This window comes from Cervus canadensis, chromosome 22, assembly GCF_019320065.1.
Source record: "Cervus canadensis isolate Bull #8, Minnesota chromosome 22, ASM1932006v1, whole genome shotgun sequence".
In the NCBI taxonomy this organism is placed as follows: domain Eukaryota; kingdom Metazoa; phylum Chordata; class Mammalia; order Artiodactyla; family Cervidae; genus Cervus; species Cervus canadensis.
In genome coordinates this window covers 55,071,027-55,091,639 of record NC_057407.1, presented here as the reverse complement: position 1 = coordinate 55,091,639, position 20,613 = coordinate 55,071,027, and the positions used below count along the sequence as shown (strand labels likewise).

The 20,613-nt window shown below is 40.9% G+C and overlaps 1 protein-coding gene across 14 annotated transcripts in view; it reads left to right on the top strand.

Annotated features, from left to right (window-relative positions):
- RBMS3 (RNA binding motif single stranded interacting protein 3) overlaps positions 1 to 20,613 on the top strand; it is a 1,027,957-nt gene that overhangs the window by 251,687 nt on the left and 755,657 nt on the right. For 11 of the 14 annotated variants that reach the window (XM_043442434.1, XM_043442432.1, XM_043442427.1 and 8 more), the window contains exon 1: positions 6,652 to 7,380. The exons of the other annotated variants lie outside the window; for them this stretch is intronic. In XM_043442434.1, the coding sequence (XP_043298369.1) occupies positions 7,306 to 7,380 (75 nt within the window). In that variant the 5' untranslated portion in view covers positions 6,652 to 7,305. Of the gene's footprint in view, positions 1 to 6,651; positions 7,381 to 20,613 lie in introns of those variants that run through there. 14 annotated transcript variants of the gene reach the window in all.

Here is a 20,613-nt window from a genome sequence, read left to right as displayed (position 1 = left end):
CAACATCTAGATTGGTGTTGACCAAACAACTGGGTCCCATAATCTTGCCAAGTTGACATGTATAACTGAATTAACAATCACACCTGTCATCCCAGTAGGTTTTATGCTATATGATAGACATACGTGCTCTTTCTTTCTGGTTTGCTAAGAAGACATATCTGACTTATTTAGGGTGTTACTGTATATCGCAGGTTTTATGTTTTAAACACAAAGTTTTTCTCATCCAGTTTTTAAATAAAGCATGTGAGATTTCCATCAAAGACACTGAGGAAAGAGCCTGAGTTTGAAGCTTATACAGAAATGAAACAAGAGTGTTCTTGTACTATGTGAGAACTGGCTGAGTGTGGGTCAGGCAGTTAAACCTGCTCCCTCTCAATTTTCTCAACTGTATAGTGTGAAAAGTCATACCCAATTCCCAGGTACTTGTGAGTCTTTACTGAGGAAACATTTATCGGCATCTCTTACAAAGTCTAGTGTGTAGTTGGCCACCTGTATCTCAGTTCTTTCACCTCTTCACCATCTTTTTCTCTTAACTAGCTAATCCAGCACCCAAGTGATCAGTGAAAAAACCCTTTCCTTCTTCTGAATGTTGAGTATGATAGAAATTCTCCTCCCATGGAGAGACACAGGTTTGATCCCTGGGTGGGGAAGATCCCCTGGAGGAGGAAATGGCAACCTGCTCTAGTACTCTTGCCAGGAGAATCCCATGGACGGAGGAGCCTGGTGGGCTGCAGGCTGTGGGGTCACAAAGAGCTGGACATGACTGAGAAAGTGGCACACACATATGTATTAATATATATGTGTGTGTGCGTATACTTTTTTCACATTCTTTTCCCTTATGGTTTATCATGGGACATTGAATATAGTTCCCTGTGCTATGCAGTAGAACCTTGCTGTTTATCCGTTCTGTATATAATGGTTTGCATCTGCTGATCCCAAACTCCCAACCCATCCCTTACCCCGTCCTCCTTGGCAACCACATGTCTGCTCTGTGTCGTAGAGTCTGTTTCTGTGTCATAGAGAAGTTCATTTGTGTCATATTTTAGATTCTGCATGTAAGCGATATCATATAATGTTTGCCTTTCTCTTTATGACTTACTTCATTTAGTGTAATAGTCTCTAGGTCCAACAGTGTTGCTGCAAATGGAATTATTCCATTCTTTTTCATGGCTGAGTAATATTCTGTTTATTGTATATGTATATATACACAAATACATACACCACATCCTCTTTATACATTTATTTGTTGATTGGCACTTAGGCTGCTTCTGTGCCTTGACTATTGTGAATAGTGCTATTATGAGCATAAGCGTGCATGTACTGTGAATTATGGCTTTGTCTGGATGTATGCCCAGGAGAGGGATTGCTGGATCATAGTTTTTTGAGGAAACTTCATGTTTTCCATAGTGGCTATATCAATTTATATCCCTACCAGCAGTGTAGGAGGATTCCCTATGAAACTTCAGTTTTTACTTTTTGTGTATATGTCTCATATCCCCTTCTATGATTTCCTATAGTATGATGCATTAACCACTGATAGGTAAATTTTCAGGTAAACATTTATTCATTTATTTAATACACATTTATCAAATGTGTATTAAATTCCAAGGACTGTTTTAGGTGCTGGGGATACAACAGTGAATGAATTAGATATATCCCTTCCGTTGTGGAGCTTAGTTATTAGTGGGGATACTCAAACAAAGAAACCAATGAGTATAGAATCAAGCTACAAGTAATTTGGGCTTAGGGTAGGCGGGGTGATGCTCTGGTAAGTTACTAGATCTCAATAGTATAATCTCACCAAGGTTTACTTCTCACACATGACAAGTCAGTGGCTGGCCCAGGTGACTGTCCAAGGCAGCTGTTCTCAGCCGTCTGCAGTGCTGCCTCCATATCGGCACTTGCTTGCCCCATTGAAGAGTCAGAATCAGCTGCAGAATCAGCCACAGCAGTTCAGCTTTTATGAGCGTCACTTGTGCTTCGTATTTTATTGTCCATAGCAAGTCCTGTGGTTGTTCCTACTTTTAATGGGATGGAGAAATGTGAGACTTGCTAATCCTAGTGGTAAAGGAGATCCAGGCGTGCCCACACAGTATTGAATGATATGAAAAATATATGTTGAAAGCTGGTGCATAGTGTGCATTTTCTTAAAAGACAATAGAAGCAAAATAAGCATAAACGTTATGTATATAATCACTTAGAATTCTCATAAAGTTCATATGGATTTCAGAAAAAAGTGAGTCAGCTTAAAAATTTGTATTAAGTATTGTTTCAAACTGGTACCCAGTTATGAGACAAAACAGTAAGGTTGTTTTAAGTGGTTTAAGTTTGATAGATACTGACTTGTTAAATCTACTTGAGGACAAGGGCAATGGATTGTATTTATACTGGTACAGTTTTCTTAGGCTTGGAACAGAGGCTCAATAAAACTTTGTTGAAGTTAGTATTGTTCATTGTTTTAAATTGTTCTTGCTTTTCTAATCTAATCTTGAACTGTAGTCCATTATAGTTTTGTCTTGAGTCTTGAAATTTTCTTCCACGGCCAATTGTGGAAGAAATTGTCTTTCTTCCAAAGACAATAAAAATTGTCTTTATCCACATCAATATTTTTATATGCAATTATACTTTAAATTTGGACCACGCACACTTGACTGGTAGTCTCTTTCTTCCAGTTTGTCTTAGGCATTTTCTTAAGTCATTGGTAAGGATTCAGTGGGAGAGAGGAAAGCGGTAATATTAATGTTGGAATTTGCAATTGAGGGTTTTGTCTTTAAAAAAAAAAAAACAACTTGTATGTTTCATATGCATTTGAGAGCTGCTGGGATGGAGAGGTATTTCACAGACTTGAATAAAGACAGCAGGAAATGCCACAATGTTTTTCGTTTAGGCTTTACTTAAGGTCATGGATGCTTTTCTTAAAGATGGAAGAACAGAATACTTGCTTTTGTAGATAGTATGATTATGATTTTTCCTTATATTTCTACTGTTCTCTTATTTTTAACTAAGTCTTTGTAATTTATAAAAATAAATCATCCAGAGAGAGGACCTAGTTCTTCACTGAGTGGCTAGGTCAAGGGTAAACCAGAAGGGTCTGTGTCTGTACCCGATTGACCCTTATTTCAGTACCATCACTCTCTGCCTCTGACATGTGTCTGAAGCGTCCTCTCAATTCTCTTAGCCAAGGGGTTGTCTTAAATGAGTGTCTCTAGTCTGTGCTGTGAATCATGTGCATCTATAAGAGTCCATGCCCTTTGATGCAGTTTGCTGCTTTTGGATTTGTACAAAATTTGTTTGGTAGTTGGCAAATGGGACACAGCTGGCTTCTGATTTAGAGAGTGCTTTAAACTAGTTACCTCCTACCTTAACTTGATCATTTAAATGGAAAGTGCTACAGCTCCAACAGAGCAGACATGATATAAAAAACTATTTCTGACATGACTATCTTGCCTCCCGAATTGCCATGGCTACTGGGATCTCTGAAGGAAAATAAAAGTAAAGAAATGAACACAACACAGATTTTAGCAATCTCCCAAGGGCTAAACTGTTCTTGCATTATTTAAGAAAAGCTTTAAATGTTCAATGAATGTTCTTAAGCTAATGACAATTGATGCCCAGAAAATACCAATAATCCGATGGAATAGAATAGATTTTGGAAAGTGGCAATTTGTGTGGAAATTGCTCATAGTATTGACATGTGCTGGGAACTTTGCATATCAGTGAGTTATCGCCTGCACTGAGAGGATTTATCTATTTGGTCTTTTATTCATAAATAAGACAACAGTCCTTTCCCTTTAAGGAGCATCTATGCATTTTATTATGAATGAAAGAATACTGCTGTCCTTTGTCCAAAGTGGCCATGTTGGCAGAAGTCCTCTAGAATCCTGGTCTTATGGGTCTTGCAATGGGAGGAGCCCCAGCCTGTCATTTAGGAGGCTATCATTCTGAAGTTGAAGATGGCGAGGTTTAGAATCTGCAGATTTGGGTAGAGTCCCGGCTGTAGTGTAAACTGTCATATTTAACTTTCCCCACCAAATTCCACCAAGGCTTGTAGATCTGGCCCCAGCCTCATTCCCTAGTCTTCACTCCTCACTTGCTCCCTTTCAGCCCCTGCACGATTTCCGGCACATTCCAAAGACACATGCTCGCTGCCAGCCTTTCTGTTCTTGCTGGTTTCTCAGCTTAAGACGCTCTTCCCTAGATGCAGGCTTACTGCATCTCTGTTGAGCAGATCCAGTAAGTGCTGCGGTGATGTCAGTGCTTCACACGCTTGTCTTGGTGAATTCGCGTGATCAGAGCATGAACTGGGCAGTGGCACTGCAGGGATGAGGCGCCTCGTTCTGTCTCTGTAGCAGGACCTCCCCTGAACCCAGAAGTGTTCTTCGAGATGGATACGATTTGGCTTCGAGTTGCTCCTCGTGTTTAAGATGTCTTATCAGTGGCACTCGTGGTAAAGACTCTGCCTGGCAATGGAGGAGGCCTTAGAGACCAGGGTTCAATCCCTGGGTTGGGACGATCCCCTGGAGGAAGGACTGGCAACCCGCTCCAGTATTCCTGCCTGGGAAATGCCACAGACAGAGGAGCCTAGTGGGCTATGGCCCACAGGGTCAGGAGGAGTTGGACATGACTGAAGCGACTTAGCATGCATGCACTCATTCTTCAGACATGGAACCTCCATTTGGTCCCAGATGCCATGCCAGTTTTTAAAAGATGACAGTAAACAAAAATGATGAGACCCCTCTTCTTTCTTGCTTTCCCTGATGCTTTTCGAGCATCACAGGAAAAAAAAAAACAACAACAAAAACAGCAGTTCATAGGCAGCAATATTGGATAAACATTAAATTAGGGCAAATACCAGGTGCAGTGGGGAAGCCAGGGTTCACAGAAAGCTACTGGGCAGGTGCTATCCATGCTGTGTCTAAAGAGGGGGCCAGAGGGTCTGGTGGAGTTCGATCTTAGGAGACTCCCCGGCAGAGGCGATGATCAAAGGCCCCGAGGGCCCAGCCCAGTCCTGAAAGCCAGACAGTGTCACTCAGGCATCGAACAGGGGGCAGGGTCTCCTGTTTGCATCTGGAGAAGATGTTGGGTTTTCAAGTGATTTGAAAACTATACCAGAAGTCAGGACTCCATTGTCTCAGCAGTGAGATGCTGCAAAGGAATTTGAAATCAATGGAATTTCTCTTTAGTATTTGTCAACAGAATTTCTCTTCCACCTGTCTGCAGTCAGGTGAGTTGGAAGAAGTTCCATTTTCTAGACGGGACAAGTGAGGCCCAGAAGAACGTATAAACAGTGGCAGAGATTTAATTTTCTCAATGCTTCTCAATGCTTTCTAAAAGCTTCAGGGCTTTTACCCATACTCTCCACCCTCTCCCCTTCCTTCCTTCCTATGGTCGTTCTTGTCCAGAGTCAAACATAAACTTCTATATACACCGTCGTGATTGTGATTTTGCCTCCAAAGACCCTGTGTGCACTCACATGGCTCCCAGAAGCCAGACCCCCGCGGGAAGCTCATTGCCCACAGGGAGGTAGGGCTTGTGAGTGGATGGACCCCGGATTGCGTGTGGGACCACATCCTCTGATCTCCTTGTCTAGGAAGCTGGATTGGTACCAGGAATCTTTTCTCTGAAAAGGCGACTCTGGGCTGGGGAGAAGAGAGCGGGCTTGACAAAGTCGAGAGGAGTTCAGCGCTGGTCTGTCTGCCCACGCTCTGGGCATGCGTGAGCCCTCAGCAAAACACAGCTGGTATGTCTAATTTTAGCCTTGCCTGCCTTGAAAAGGGACCCTTTAAGGAAATATATTTTCTCTGAAACAATTTGTATTATAATGTAGCAGCTGATAGACATGTCAGAAGACTACTTGCTATTGGTGGAGAAACACTCTGCCAAATGATGATGATTTTCGTTCTTTTTTCTCTGTGTGTGTATGTGTGTGTGTGATGTTATCAGGAAAGTGAGCAAAGGACCCGTGAATCATAAAGAGATACACAGTAAGAGGAACAGTGCTTTTGTTTATCAAGACAATCATAAACTGAAGGGGACGCCTCTTTTGATTTTTAGAAAATGGATGTAAGGATCAGAAGGACTGTATCTGCTATGATAAGTTGGCCATGGTGATCTGACGGTGCCTGGCTTGTGAAGAGCAGTCCTGGAGTAGACTCCAACATTTCCTCAGTACTTACCGTCCTCTATAACCTAAGTAAAAGGTTAGTTTCTAAAGCAGGTCTCGGATTCATTTGGCTGTAGTGTGTTCACAGGTTTGGAAAGCCTCCGGGACGCACTTTTTTCCATTCTCACCAGCGAGCTCAGTCCGTCTGCCTGGATTTCCCCCTTCTCTCCCTTCCTCCCTGCGTCCTCCGGTCCCTCCCAGGGTCTGCCGTGTTTGGTTTCGCAGTGTGGCTTACCTTGAAACTTGGCAGGCAGAGCGGAGAAGGCAGCTCTTGTGCCCTTGTGTGGGGTGGATGGAGGGAAGGATAAGGAATCATCCACCGCCCACATTTGAGTTCCCTGGGTTCAGCGGCAGCGGCAGCAGCTTTGCTACAAAAACCGCTTTGCTATTCGAGATAGCCAGCAGAGGGAATCGCAACTTTGCTGGCAGCAGGGGTTGAAGCAGCCTTTTTTTTTTTTCTTGGAGGAAAGACTGCAGCCTTGTGGACTGCGTACGCTGCTCCCTGGAGGGGCTGTCCGGGTCCCACCCACTGGCTGGAAGGAGGGGACGTGAATGAAAGGACAGGACGAGCCCCGAACACCATGTCACTCTGGGAGGGACGCAGCGGCAACTGAGCTGTGCAAGGGTTTTTTTTTTTTTTTCTTTTCCCTTTTCTTTTTCTTTCTTTCTTTTTCTCCCCCTCCCTTTTTTTCTTTTTCTTCTTTCTCTTTCTTTCTATTTTTTTTTTTTTTCTTTTTCTTTAAGGTGGGGAAAGAGACACCCAGGAGACAGGAAGCTGATCTGCAAGATTTCCGAGTTCTGCTAAAAGGACTTCGATTTTTTTTATTTTCCTTTACAAACGCTGGCAATTGACATCACTACGGACAGCCGGGTAGAGAACAAACTGCCTCCTCCCAAGTGGACCCCAGGCGTGATCTGGGGAAACTGTGTGGGGTTTTTTCCTACAGATCCCCGCCTCTTTCTCTTTTTGGTGTGTTTCTTTTTAAAATTCTTGCTGTGTTGGAACTAGCGAGTGCTGGAAGACTCTCGGAAGCCTCATCAGTCATCGGGACTGTCAGGAATAGTGGTTCCAGAGGAAGCTCGGCCTGGGGCACAGAGCCTGTCATCCAGTTCCCTGCCTCGGAGATAGCGACTCCAGCTACATGGGCAAACGCCTGGATCAGCCACAAATGTACCCCCAGTACACTTACTACTACCCTCATTACCTCCAAACCAAGGTATGGCGTGCCCCACAGCCTGGCAGCAGTGGGGTGTCCTTCTGCACTTGGGGTGGGAAGCAGACGGGCGTGTGAATTATGATTTACCGCCCCCCTCCCCTTATTCCCACCAGCTCTTCCTGCTTCTTTGAAATTAGTAACATAGCAATGGAGTTAATGAAACAGAGAAGGATATAAGAAGAAAGCAAGCCCAGAATCGGGGCTTCCTCTTTAAGGAGAGATAATAGTTGCACTTGAGTTCCTTTGTTGTTGTTTGGCCATCTCGATGTTCCTGATACTCGCCGAGCCCTCGGCAGATGGGCAGGGTTGTTAAAAGGAGATCATAATAGTGATGATCGGGCACGACAATACAATTTCAGGGGCTTTTCTGGTGAGCTGTTCTTTGTTTGTGGCTCTGAAAGGGTTCTTCCCACTGGATAGGACATACCGGGGTTGGGGGGGGGGGACTCAAACTTTTAATTGCTAAGTGTAGAATGAAAGACAGGCATGGGAAGGTATACAGCAGCTAACTCAAGTCTCAGAGTTTGTTTGGGCGCATTTTTGGTTTTTCTATGGCCTCAAATATTTTATTTGATATTGAAGATGGTCAGAATGCCAGAGAGTAAATTTAGGAGCTTCACCATAGATGTTCTTTACTTTTAGAAGCTTGGTGTTTCTGTGTTGGCTACCATCAGAAGGCCTGGGGCTTGAAATGGGATGAAATAAGTGATGATAATTAGACATGAATTGGTTAAATAGTTTAGGCTTTCCGTGTGTGCTCAAGCGATCATGAGGGGGCCAGTGGTAAGCCCACGTCACTGAGCAGTGGATCGTGCCAACCATGAACTTTATCCTTCAGTTCAGACATGGTAGACTCTCAGGTGTGAAATCACTGCTCCAATTTGTCGATTACATCGGACTTGATTTTGGGGGAGGGGTGGGGAGGTTGCTTGTTCCCCCTTGAATGCATGGAGTGTATTTCTTTATGCATGATATTATTTTGCATTGCATTAGCCGTACTCTACTGGGCTCTTTATAATAAATAAACACGCAGGGAGTGAACAAGGCGTGCCTGAGTGATCTGAGCTGTCACTGGGTCTGGGTGCCCTGGTTAGGGTTTGGTAATCATGCTGTGGTTAACTCTCGTTTACTCTCTCTCACCAAACAATGCCGATTTGTAAACCAAAGCGGGCAGCAGACTTTCAGTATTATATTAAAGATTGTTCTTTTTTTCCCTTCCTTCCTCAGTCGCTCTATAATTTGCCCTGCCCCTGCAAGGTCGACTGCTTTTTGCCTTTGTGAGCCTTTAGTTTGGGCTGCTGCTGAAATAAATAGACCAGCCCTCCTGCTCCATCGGCTGAAGTTTTAACCCTTTGGGGGATTCCTTAAGGAAATGGCAAAGCAAGGACAAGTTACAAAGGGGAAATTTATAGTCATTTCTCATCCCCCAAAGAAACAAAAACAACACACTCAAGGGTTGCATGAAAAATATCCAACATTCCATCCCTTTTAGTCATTTGGCTAAATTTTTCCAAATGTTTCAAAATTCATGCTTTCTTTTTTGGTTCTTATTTTCTACCATGAAGTCTATTCAGAAAAGAAACTTTGCATCAAAATGAATGGAATAAATGGAATGGTGGCTTTTTGACTTAAGATTTCTTTTAACCTATTACTAGCAAGAAATAATGTCGGGCACCTTATAATAAAGATACATAGCTACACTGGGGGGAAGTATGTGTGTACGTATGTGTGTGCATGTATGTTTGGGGTAAAAAGGAAACATGGGGTGTTGAGGAAAAGAGATCCAGAAAAATCGAGAGGGAGTTTAAAAAAATAATCTGTTTTGGGGTCTTCTGCAGTGTAGTGCTGTGTAGACAGGGAGCATCTGGATCTTGTTACTTTCAAGCGAGTCAAAGCCATCAACTTCTGGAACATTTTTAGAGAAGTTAGATCCATTAGGTGACCTCAGCTGATATTTGGGTAATCAGGTCAGGGTGGTAGAGTGTGTAAGATCAGTTACTCTGGCTATCTTGGTGGTTCATATTGATTATTACATTGTAAAATTCTGACAGAGCTGTGAAGTTGTCGAGTATTATGACGGAGGCTCTGAAATGACAGGCGTTAATGACATTCCTGGAAGCTGAAGATATGAAAATATGCCCTCTATGGAAACGTGGGCACTCGGCCGGTGGGGGGGATGATCAATGTACAGTATTGTAAAATACGGGAACTTTCTGATAGTGTGAACGCAGTGTAGTAAAGTCTCATCATGCTCCAGCATAGTGTGAAAATAATTGGGTTATCTTAGTAGCATTTTTGCTCCTTTTTCACGTATGTCCCAAAATATAATCTATAGTAATTCTGAAGGAATTGCATGCATCTTAGATTTATTTGGTAAACGTAGGTGGAATTCCATAAAATCCACTGTCCTTCCTGCCTTAGCTTGTAGGTAGAATATAATTTTAAAATCATTGCTATTTAAAATCACGCTGATACATAAAGAACATTTATGCTTGAGAAAATTAGAATTCTATGGTTGACAACAAAAATCATATTATGGTGACACCATGCCTTAAACTATTCTCTAAATGCAGGTGCTTTTAATTCAGGCACAAAAGCCATTTGCTGACATTAGTTTTGGGTGGAAAATCTTCATGGGATTTTGCAGAACTTAAATGTTTATTATTGTATTCATTTAGAAAATGCCAAAATACTGAGCCTTCGTTTTCTACCTAAATATGTATGTCAGATGCAGCTACTATTCTCTTATGATAAAAGAAAATGAAAATGGATTTTGAAATAAATGCATTTGTCTTCCATTTGCTCAAATGCACTTAAAGTTGTAGAAAAAACTTGTGATACTTCCCTGCCTATTCTGTTCCACTTCTTACCCATTACATTAGAGTCAATCTCTTCACTTTGTTGCTTAGAGAAAAAGAAAGAAAGAAGATATTTATGCTTTTCTTTCTTTGAATAAATTTCCAGATGCTTGAAATGTTACATTAGAAAAACATGAGTCAATCAAATAAAAGGAAAACCCATGGCTGACTTGTAGCTATAACTTACTCTCCCAGACCTACACTTAAAGTTGTCACTTGTCAATTTTCTTTTTGACCAGTTTTTTTTTCCTACCCAAAGAAGCAACTTCTAAAAAGAACATTACTTTTATTTAGAAGTAATGAAGAAATCTTGGTGACAGGTCACTATAGTTAAATAAGAGTCATAACTGGATTTCTTTTTTTTTTTTTTCCATAACTGGATTTCCAAAAAAAAAAGTTTCAGGAAGCCAAATTTGCTATCGGAAGACCACCCAGAATAATTAAGTTATAGAGAAAAGAGACCAAAAAAATTGTTTCTTAGCTGAGTGATACGTAACGATATGTGATTAAGTTGTCTTGTAATATTTCTCAAGGATTTTGTTACACCCTATTTCCAATAGCCAACCTGTTGCTCTTCTGTTATGGTCCAGGGTGAATTTCAGTCTGAATTTGAGGTACTTTGTGGGAGGGGGTTTCTTGGAAGAACAAGTTGAATGGGGCAAACTAAAAAGAGTTAAAACATGGTCACGACCTGGTCAATTGATATTTTGTAGTTGAGACATAAATATTTCTCTCATATGTGATATTTGGAAAACTTTAGTCATCGTGAAACTTTAAAATTCACTCAGGCACACACAGAAAGTTTTTGTCTTTTCTTCCTTTTCCACACTTACACCGAATCACTACGTTTCTCCCAGTTTAGTGCAGTTTCTCATCAGTCTGCCCCCTGCCTTTGGCCATCTGCTTCCTGAGAAGACCTTGAAGAAAGGGGTTCAGACTGCAGTACCCTGACAAGGGCTTCCTAACTGGTGGGTCTCAGATTCTGCTCAGAGCCTGGTGTGAAGTCGGGGTCAGGTGGAGGAGCCGTTCTCCACCAGCACACTGACCTCAAGCTGAATTTCCAGCCATCTGCAGCTGGACAGCTGCCCAGCTCTGAAAGTCTAGCTGGAGCCCCGTGGTGCCATGAAAAGAGCAGACCCTTGAAAACAGAAGGCTCAGGGGGTCGGCAGAGAAAGAGGGAGGCTCCTGTGGGGCCAAGATACTCTTACCCATGTGAACGTACAGATCCTGCAAAAGCAAAACAAAACAACCCTTCTTCACACATTCCTTGCACATGAAAACACAGAAAATCTTGCAGAGGGAGGGAAGGAGTTTAGAATTTCCTTCGTACTTCCTGTCCCAGATTTGCATTGATAGTTGGAGTTGGTAACTTGCCAGTTACCAACCAGTTTTGTACATTTCAGCCTTGAAAACTCCCAAGTACTGTTTTCCTTTGAGAGGCTGAAATGTACAAAACTGGTTTTCTAAAAATCTTCCAGCAAAAGAATTTTTAGGAATAACTCCAAAAATTTCTTTCACTGTAGGAGGGTGATACGATAGTGTGAAATGATGATCCATCGTGTTTCGTGTTAGAATGTATACTATTGTAATTGATTTAAAAAGAGTGTATACTATTGTAACTGGTTTTAAATGAGAGAAACGTAATAAGAAGCTACCCTCCCTTTTCAGTTTTTTTTTTCTCTTACTTTTACAAATCTTTGTTATTGTTGAAGTTCTTTTCTCTAATGTAGTCACCATTTTCACAACACTAAGTCTAGTGCCTACTAAAAGGGGTAGAAAGGTAAGAAAGTTGATGTTTTTTTCTTTTCCAGATTAATCCCAAACTTAAGAGAAACACCATGTATATTTCTTTGAACAGTATCTTTCCAACACATTTTCCTTTCACTTTCTCTCAATTTGGAAAAAAGAAAAAACAGAATTTCAACTCAAAAATATTTCCATGAAGTAATAAAATGTAGTTGAGCGTTGGAGGTAGAGGCTGTGTGAGGAAGAGGCCAAAGAGAAGGGACGATACACATCATTTCAGGTCTCTCTGGCTCCAGGAATTCTGAAAAGCTTTGGTTTTGTACTAATATGATTTACACAATCCTTTCTGACATTATCAGTCTCTTTGGCAGAGAGAGGGCTCAGTCACAATGATGCCCATGCCAGATTCTAAGAAAACCAGGCTTTTCCTTTAAAAGAAAAATCTTTGGAGTGTTGGACTTCTTATTCAGAGTAAATGGTTGATGTTTATCCAAAATTGGCTTCGAGTACTACATTAAAATTGTGTTTTGTAACAGTCTCATAAGCCACAGCTGTATGTGATTAAATAGTGTAATATCAAAAGCATGTGAAAAGAGACATTTTTATGCTATAGCTGTTCACAGCAAGAGTACAGATGGGGCTGAGGGGAGACAAGAGCAGAAACGCACTCGTGTGTTGTGATAAGTGTGTTGTGGAGGATATGAGTTATGATACGTGTGTGGAGGGTACGTGCTGCTATTTTTGGCAGCAGTGGGAAAAATGCTGAACTATTTTGGATGTGATTAAAAATATGCTCTTTGAAAATGGAAACTGACATAAAATACCAACTTTAAATATGGAATGTCATTTCATCGCAAAATGCATAGTTACTGAATGGATCTGAAAGCAATGCAAATGGAAGATAAAAGTTATTCCCATGAAGCACACATTCAAAAAGCAAAAGTGAAGAAGCTTTCCTTCTGTTTTGAAATAATAAATACTTTTCTTCTTCTTCTTCTTTTATTTTTTCTACTTTTAATCTATGGAACTATTGTAAGAAAACCTGCAAGCCATTTATCCCTAAACTAAAGAGTGATAGCAAGGATCCTCAACAAAGAACAATATAGGTGGCAGTGTGATTCTTTTCTAAGATGTTTGAAAAATTGAGGTTAAGGCATGAATATTAATCTTTTGTTGTTGGTGTCAAAAATTACATAGTCACACAAGGAGACACAACTTTTGCTTCTATTTCTTTAGCAGATATGTTACAGTAAAGAGGCTTTAACTACAAAGTTTTTGAAAGAATGTTTGTTCATGGAAACTTTAATCTCTAGTCTTCTAGAGATTATCAAGCTACAGGATTACCAATACTAATAAAAGATTACTACGTTAAGTGATCATTTTCAGGGCCTCAAAAAAGCCTATAGAATTGGCTGTTGATTTTCATATGTCAAACATTCAAAAGCAGTTTTAAAAAGTCAAAAAGAGGGGTGGACCGAGATAAGTTGAATTCTGTTTGTTTTGGTTTTTAAGTTTTCTTTTTCAAGGTGGTATTGGCAGAGAATTTGTTCACCTAACAGTTCTTTTGTGTGTGGATTTATTGATCAGGAAATACATAGCACGTGGAATCATAACTGAATGCACTTTTGCTTTTCAGAACATCAACCTTTAGTGTACCTCCAATTCCAGAGAACGGAGAATGAATTTTAAGACATTCCTCCTGCTTTTCTTTGGGGGATTCTCTGATTTGTGTGTCAGTGAGTTGGTTTCGGGGACAAGTTCCCTGCGATCCCTTCTAGGATTAGTGTCTGTGACTCTTGCTTGGAGACAGATGAGACTGCTTCGATGTGTTAGGGGCGTTTAGCAGATGACCTCGGATTTGTGCCACTGATTTTTGTTCAGATCCTCGGTGCTTTCTACAGAGCAGATCAGCTGCTGCTTTGTCAACTCTGGAGCCTTGGCACATGTAATTACCCTCATCCTTCACCACATCTAAATCCAGAGCCCAGAGAAACACCCCTGTCACCGTCACCCAGGAGTGGGTGGAGAGCAGTTCCCAGGGGTGGGGCCAGGCTACAGGCACTGTTCAATCACCATTGTTGGCTTTGTTGTGGTTCAAGTTTTCTTCCTTGAGTGCATAAAATTAGGCCATATCCAAAGACTTGCTCTCTCCAGGTATCATAAGAGCTGAATGGTTATGCATGTTTGGCTACATCAGTTGATCTCATTAAAATCCTGACAGCCCTAGTTTCATGAATGAATCTAGGAGCCCCTGTACATGTGGAAATAACAATCGATAGATGAAACACTATTTTGACTAGAGTTTGCCAGTCCCTGAATTTCTGAATAGTAGACTTTAAAGCATGAGGGGAAAATGATTTAGTAATCAGAGTGCATGGTATCATAGGAGAAAAATCATAACTTCTCCAGGACACATAAACAAAAACATTCTCTTTTCCTCTTCTCACTGGGTACCCTTCTGAGTCCTCCCCAAGTCCCTGTGAGCTGAATTAATGAAAGTAAATGGAACCTTGAATTTTGTTTTTATGAATGACTGTGCTATGCTTAGTCGCTCAGTCCTTTCCGACTCCTTGAGACCCCCTGGACTGTAGCCCGCCACGCTCCTCTGTCCATGGGGGTTCTCCAGGCAAGAATACTGGAGTGAGTAGCCTATCCCTTCTTCAGGGGATCTTCCTGACCCAGAAATTGAACCGGGGTCTCCTGCATTGCAGGCAGATTCTTTATCAGCTGAGCTACCAGGGTAGCCCTTATGAATGACTAAGAAACACCAAAATTAAGCTAGACTACATACACAGTCAAGGCAACTTTGATAATGTTCTTCCCTGTTGTGTGGAAAGTAAAACAGAAGAAAATGGAATCTTATGATATTTGAAATATTGGTGGTAATTGTTTTGGGCAAGTGATTTTTAACTTGTTCTAGATTGTGCTTTCCCATCATTATACTGTAGGGTTAAGACATTGGCATGTATTACCAGATGCAGGGGACCTTTTCATTGTCTCATCTTTAATTGGTAGTTTTCAAGCTGAGTATGGATCACATACAGAATTTAATGAGGATTTGGGAGATTTTTCTTCCTATTTTTATCTGGGGACTGCTGTCTATTTATCTTAGTCATATTTCTGATGGATGACAATTTAGTGAGAAGGAAAATGGAAAACAGAATGCTAACTATCTGGCTTTCTGGAACTATTTAAGATTTCTTAAAAGCATTTTTTATGTAGGCAAGTCATATCTGAGGCTATTACTGATGTCCGTATACGCTTCAGTTGCCCCTTTTGAAACATATTCACAGAGATTGGATGGTGGCACCCTGAATATCACTTAGAAATAAGATAACTTAAAATTCAAGCAAATATACTTCTTTTTTCTTCTTCTTTATTTTGTAATTTCATTTTTTTTCCTCCAAAGCAAATAGTCCCAAATAGATTTGAGTAGATGAAGTATTTGAAGCAGTGTGCACAAAGCTTAGAGGAAAATTGGAGACCATTTTCAAGGATATCATACAAGGAAAACCTATGACATATCCGTGATGTTGAATTTCTTCTTGAGATATGAGAAAAATACTTTTCTTTTTTTTAGCTTGGTGCTAGTCCCTTGAAGGGCTATGGCAGCTCCTGGGTTAGCCTTGGTCTTGGCTTTGAGCCCCTGGGTCTCTTGTCAGGCACACCAGTCAAGACTGTGCCTTCAGAAATAAGGATGCTGAGTTGTAATCTAGGTAGAGAGGGAAATCTGAAAAGAATAAATTTCTGATGTCCTTTTCTCAATTTATTCCAAAAAGTTAACCATTGAATCTAAACTCTATCATTCATCTGTTAGGAGACAATTGGGCTTGTGTTAGCAATAGGAAAATTTCCCTTTCTGGCCAGAAAGGGAAAATTTCTCTGTTCAACTTTGTTGATAAGTTAGAAAAAGATAAGGAAAAAGTGCAAAGGGAGAGGTCAGTGAACAGGGAAGAATTTTGATGCTTTTAAACAATTTTATTGAAATGTATTTGATTACACGTTTGTGTTACTCTCAACTGTATAGCAAAGTGGTTCAGTTATACATAAATATTCTTTTTCACAGTATTTTCCATTATGGTTTATCACAGGATATTAAATATAGTTCCCTGTGCTATACAGTAGAACCTTGTTGTTTATCCATGAACAGGGAAGAATTTTTTTTCCAAGTTTAGAGATATCCTCCAAGAATGAGAGAAGTGAAGGGTCATTCTAAAATCTTCATATTCTCTGAACACATTAGGAAGCCCCCACTTCTCAACAGATATATTAAACATATTAAAATGTACTCACATTCCACATCAAATTAGATTTTTTGCAATAAAATATTGAAAGAGTTTTTGTAGTTTTGCTGCTGAAACTCTCTGGGTATGGGAAAATTAGTTTATGTGTGCTTGTGAATTTATGTGCACTTATCATCTTGCATATGCAGGTGTTCTTACAAAATGGAAAAATCTAATCTACAGATAGATTTTCTTGAGGTGCAAAGAAAGATTATTTTGGCCTCTACTAAATAGAACAATGAATAAAGTTGACAGTGTATTATGCTTTGTAGAAACAATTGTTTGCTGATTCTGGTTTTAGAGTTTTCATTTTTGTTTGGAGGCAAGATATTTTTCTCATCTTGCCAGTGTTTTTGTAGGTCCTTAAAGTGTTCAGAGAATCTGAAAAGCTGGCCATATCTCTGCCTACTGTGACCTTTTGACATTCAAGGTATCTCTGTATTTTAGTAATCCCAAATTTCCGGGGAGGGACATGTGTTTAAACAACACAGTCTATTGGAAAATGTCATTAACATTCTTTGGCTAAAATATGTCACAAGCAGACACATTGCATTGACCCTTGGCAGTGACAGCAATTGAGTGTTCCAGATCTGGGTGCTAGGTCACAGAGTTTTTTCATTATGTAGTTGGTGGAATTGTTTATCAATTGGAAAGAAAGCCAGCTTGACTGGTACAGGTGTTTCCATGGGCTCCCAGCTGAGGGTCCAAGCAGGAGGCAGGTCCCTGGCACAATAGTTATTTTATGGCATAATCTTTCTAAATAACCATAATCTTTCTTCTGTCTCTAAACAGGATCATGGGATCTTTACATGCATGGAAACGGCCACCTCCTCCTGTTCCCCAAGTCCATGGTCATTCACCCTGAATGGCTTCTTTTTAGTTTGCTTCCGGAGGCCCCTGTCAGCCCTACAGCATCTATGTGCCTCTGAAAGCAGACATGCCTGCACAGATGCATGCCCCAGTCAGAAGCCCCATGACCCTTACAAGTGGGGGCGTCCTGAAGACACTGCTTCTCTAGCCCTAAGCCACATGTGATACTCCCTTCAATTTTATTCTGATTTTTACTGTTTTCAGTAATGCAAAAACAACAACAACAATAAAACAGGCCCAGAGCATGGCCTTCTCCCCTCACCTCAGTCAAGAAGGAGTTGTCTCTGGCTCTTCAGCCCCCTGCATATGCTCACACCTGAAAACTCCCTCCCCTCCACAATCTTGAAGGACGAATTCTCATAATCACCCAATGTTTTGATTCTCCACTGAATCATTCAGTTTTCTTTCCTGGCATTCTAGCCAGAATCTCACCAAATTTCATCAGCAGATTCAACAAATAAGCTTAGATTTCTCTCTCACAAACATAAGACACACACATATTTCTGGAAGGTCTAAGAATTGCTACAGTGGTTCTGCTTTTCTCTGAGGCTAGATGGTCACTGAGAAATATGGAGGGGAAAATAGGGAGATATATACCTGTTCTTTTCAGGTCTAGTAAATTTTTTTTTGCTACCAGTGGATGGCAGAGAGAGATGAGTCTCATCAAAATATGGATGACTAACAGTCTTCACTTTCTTTCAAAAATGTGGTATATTCATCTGATCTAATAATAAGATACATTGAAAATATATTATGCAAGATAGATATAAATTCTTTGTTCTCCATTATTTGTGATAGAATTTTTTAGAAATATCATTGACAGATTGACTCTAATCCGCCCCCCCCAGTTATTTCATAATTATTGGTTATATCGTGGAAATTCTAATGATCCTCAGAGCTTGTACTGATGAGGTTGTCAACGGTATGGTAGAAAAAAACGTCAGTTTCATGATTTTAATTTTACAAGTGATTTATGAGAGGCACCAAGAAAGGTAAAACAGAAGAAGAAATAGAAAATAAAAGGCTGAAATTACCAAGCTCTAATTTATTTTTGGACATTTCTAGAATCTGACTATTTTCCTTTCCAAAGGCAAAGGGTAAGGGCTGTTTGACAAAGAAGTGATAGTTTAGGAATCGAAGAACCATCCTTGGGGGAGAAAAACACTGTAATATGACTATATTAATAGAATTAGACTTGGGGGAGTCATATAGCTGAGATTTTTGGTGTCTTGTGAAAAAGTGAAAAATCAGTGCTTCTGAGGACAGCTTAGTGCCTTGTTCTGCCGGCGCATACACATGCACTTGGTAACATGCAGCACCCGCTTTTCTTGTTCTGATTTACTCATCACTCATGCCCACGGATGCCCTGGATAAAAGCCTTATTGATGCTTTGGACTGGATACAAGGGTGTTTTTAGAAGTATTTTGGAAAAAAATTTGTGCATGTATTTTGGAATGTCTGTATATAAACCATTCACATAAATTTTTTTTATCTGCTCAAAAATATAACCATGAGTGAAGTTATGTTGTTCTGTGTAGAAGTGATCTGGCTTTGAGTGGAGTAACCCAACAGCATAAGTGATAAAACCGGCACAACTGTGTTGGCATGAGAAGCATCCAATGCAAAGTGCTAGCCGCATGGCCTGCTGTTTGAGGGTGACGATGTGCCCCGGGACCCATGGGGCCATCGGATTGAAGACAGGAGGCAGTGATGTTTCAGTGTCCTGGCTATCAGCACGTTTGTAGGTTACAGGGTAGGTCCTTTTGAAAGAGTGTCTAGACTTCAACATGGTCATTGAGGTTTAGATCAGTAGAGGTCCAAGAAAGATTGGCTGGTACTGCTATTATTATTCATGGTCTGTCTCTTCTGCCAAGTCCCTTGTACTGATTTCTCCACCCTTACTCCATTTAGGATGTCTGCCTGCAGTGACCTCATGTTGACACTGCGTTCTCTCCATCTCCCTGCCTTCCCCAGACCCTCCTCCCTGGGAAACTACCCCTTTTCTTTCTGTGTCACAGCTTCCAGCGCCCTTGCTCTTTACTTTCCCTCTCAGCCCTTTCCCCTTCTCAGCTTCACTGCTGTGGGTTTGCCTTCCTGGCTCCCTGCCGTTAACTCCGAAACTTGTTTGTTTCTTTTGGTTCTCTTTCCTCTCGGTTCCCTCTTATCATTTTCATTATTGCTTTCTGGTTTTGTTGTTGTTGTTGTTTGTTTTTTTCTGTTTGTTTCCAAGGTAGAGTTGGATTGGATTTTGACTTTGTTTTCTTGCTTGGTTGCAAATTTATTTCTGGCTTTCAAATGTACCTTTGCTCATCAGGATCAGCTTTGTGTCAGGGTTATTCTGTGAACCCCCTGAGGACTAGGACCACAGGGTCTTCATCTATGAATGCCCCCACAGAATCGGCAGAGTGCCTGGTGCAGGCCGAGTGGATGACAGAAGGATTTTAATATGCGTTAATCCACATCATTCAATGTGTCTCATGCAGTCCTCTGTTGCTGAAGGAAGTAATATTCAAAACCAGAGATGCTGAATGTTGCTTTCACCTCTGCAGTGCTTTATGTCAAAAGGCATTTTGTGTACCAGAAGTCAGTCTTACTAAAGAACCTCTTTTTATTCAATACTTACATCAATTGATGTACCCTACTCCACCTTTTCCCCCTGAAACTTGTGGACCCTGGACTGTTGGCTAGAGATAGGTTGTATACCTATCTAATGAACCTACTGTGATAGCTAGCAGGTGAGCTGAATCAGAAACTAGTAGAAAAGATGAGAAGAGAAGAGAAGGGAAGGGAAAGGGTGCTGCAGTGTTGCTTCCCAAGACGCTGGCAAGAACATCAGAACACGTGCCAACTTGGAAGGGCAGATGTGCATTTCAAAGACAGGGTAAGTAGCCTAGCCAGTATTTGGAAATTTGGGATGAGTAAAAGCAAGGAGGTCAGGAGTAAATGGCAGTGGTGGTGGTTTGAGGGAACTGGAGAGGCCATTCTTGAACACCTGCCAAGAATATCCACTCATATATGTGGCTTCCTTCCTTGGGTTGGTGGAGAGTTGGATGTATCAGGAGGTGAACTCAGCAGATGCAGCTAGGAGATGGGTTGAGTACTAGGCCCATCTTTTGGTCTATTTTTTTTCTTATTCAAGACAAATGAGGACTTCCCTGGTGGTCCAGTGGTTAATACTCCATACTCTCATCTCAGGGGGCCTGGGTTCGATTCCTGGTCAGGAAACTAAGATCCTGCATGCCACCCAGTGTGGCCAAAACAAAACAAAACGAGACAGATGATCTTGACTGTAATAGTCATCTGTTATCCCCCCATACCATGTAAGTATCCACAGGAACATTCTTATTTTAATTAACATTTTGAAAAGACAGTTTCAGAGATCAAGTAAGAATGACAAAATTCCTATTTTGGGGAAAAGAAAGCCCTAGTTTCCATTTACAATTAACTAAACACGTATAAAAATATGTCTAAGGATA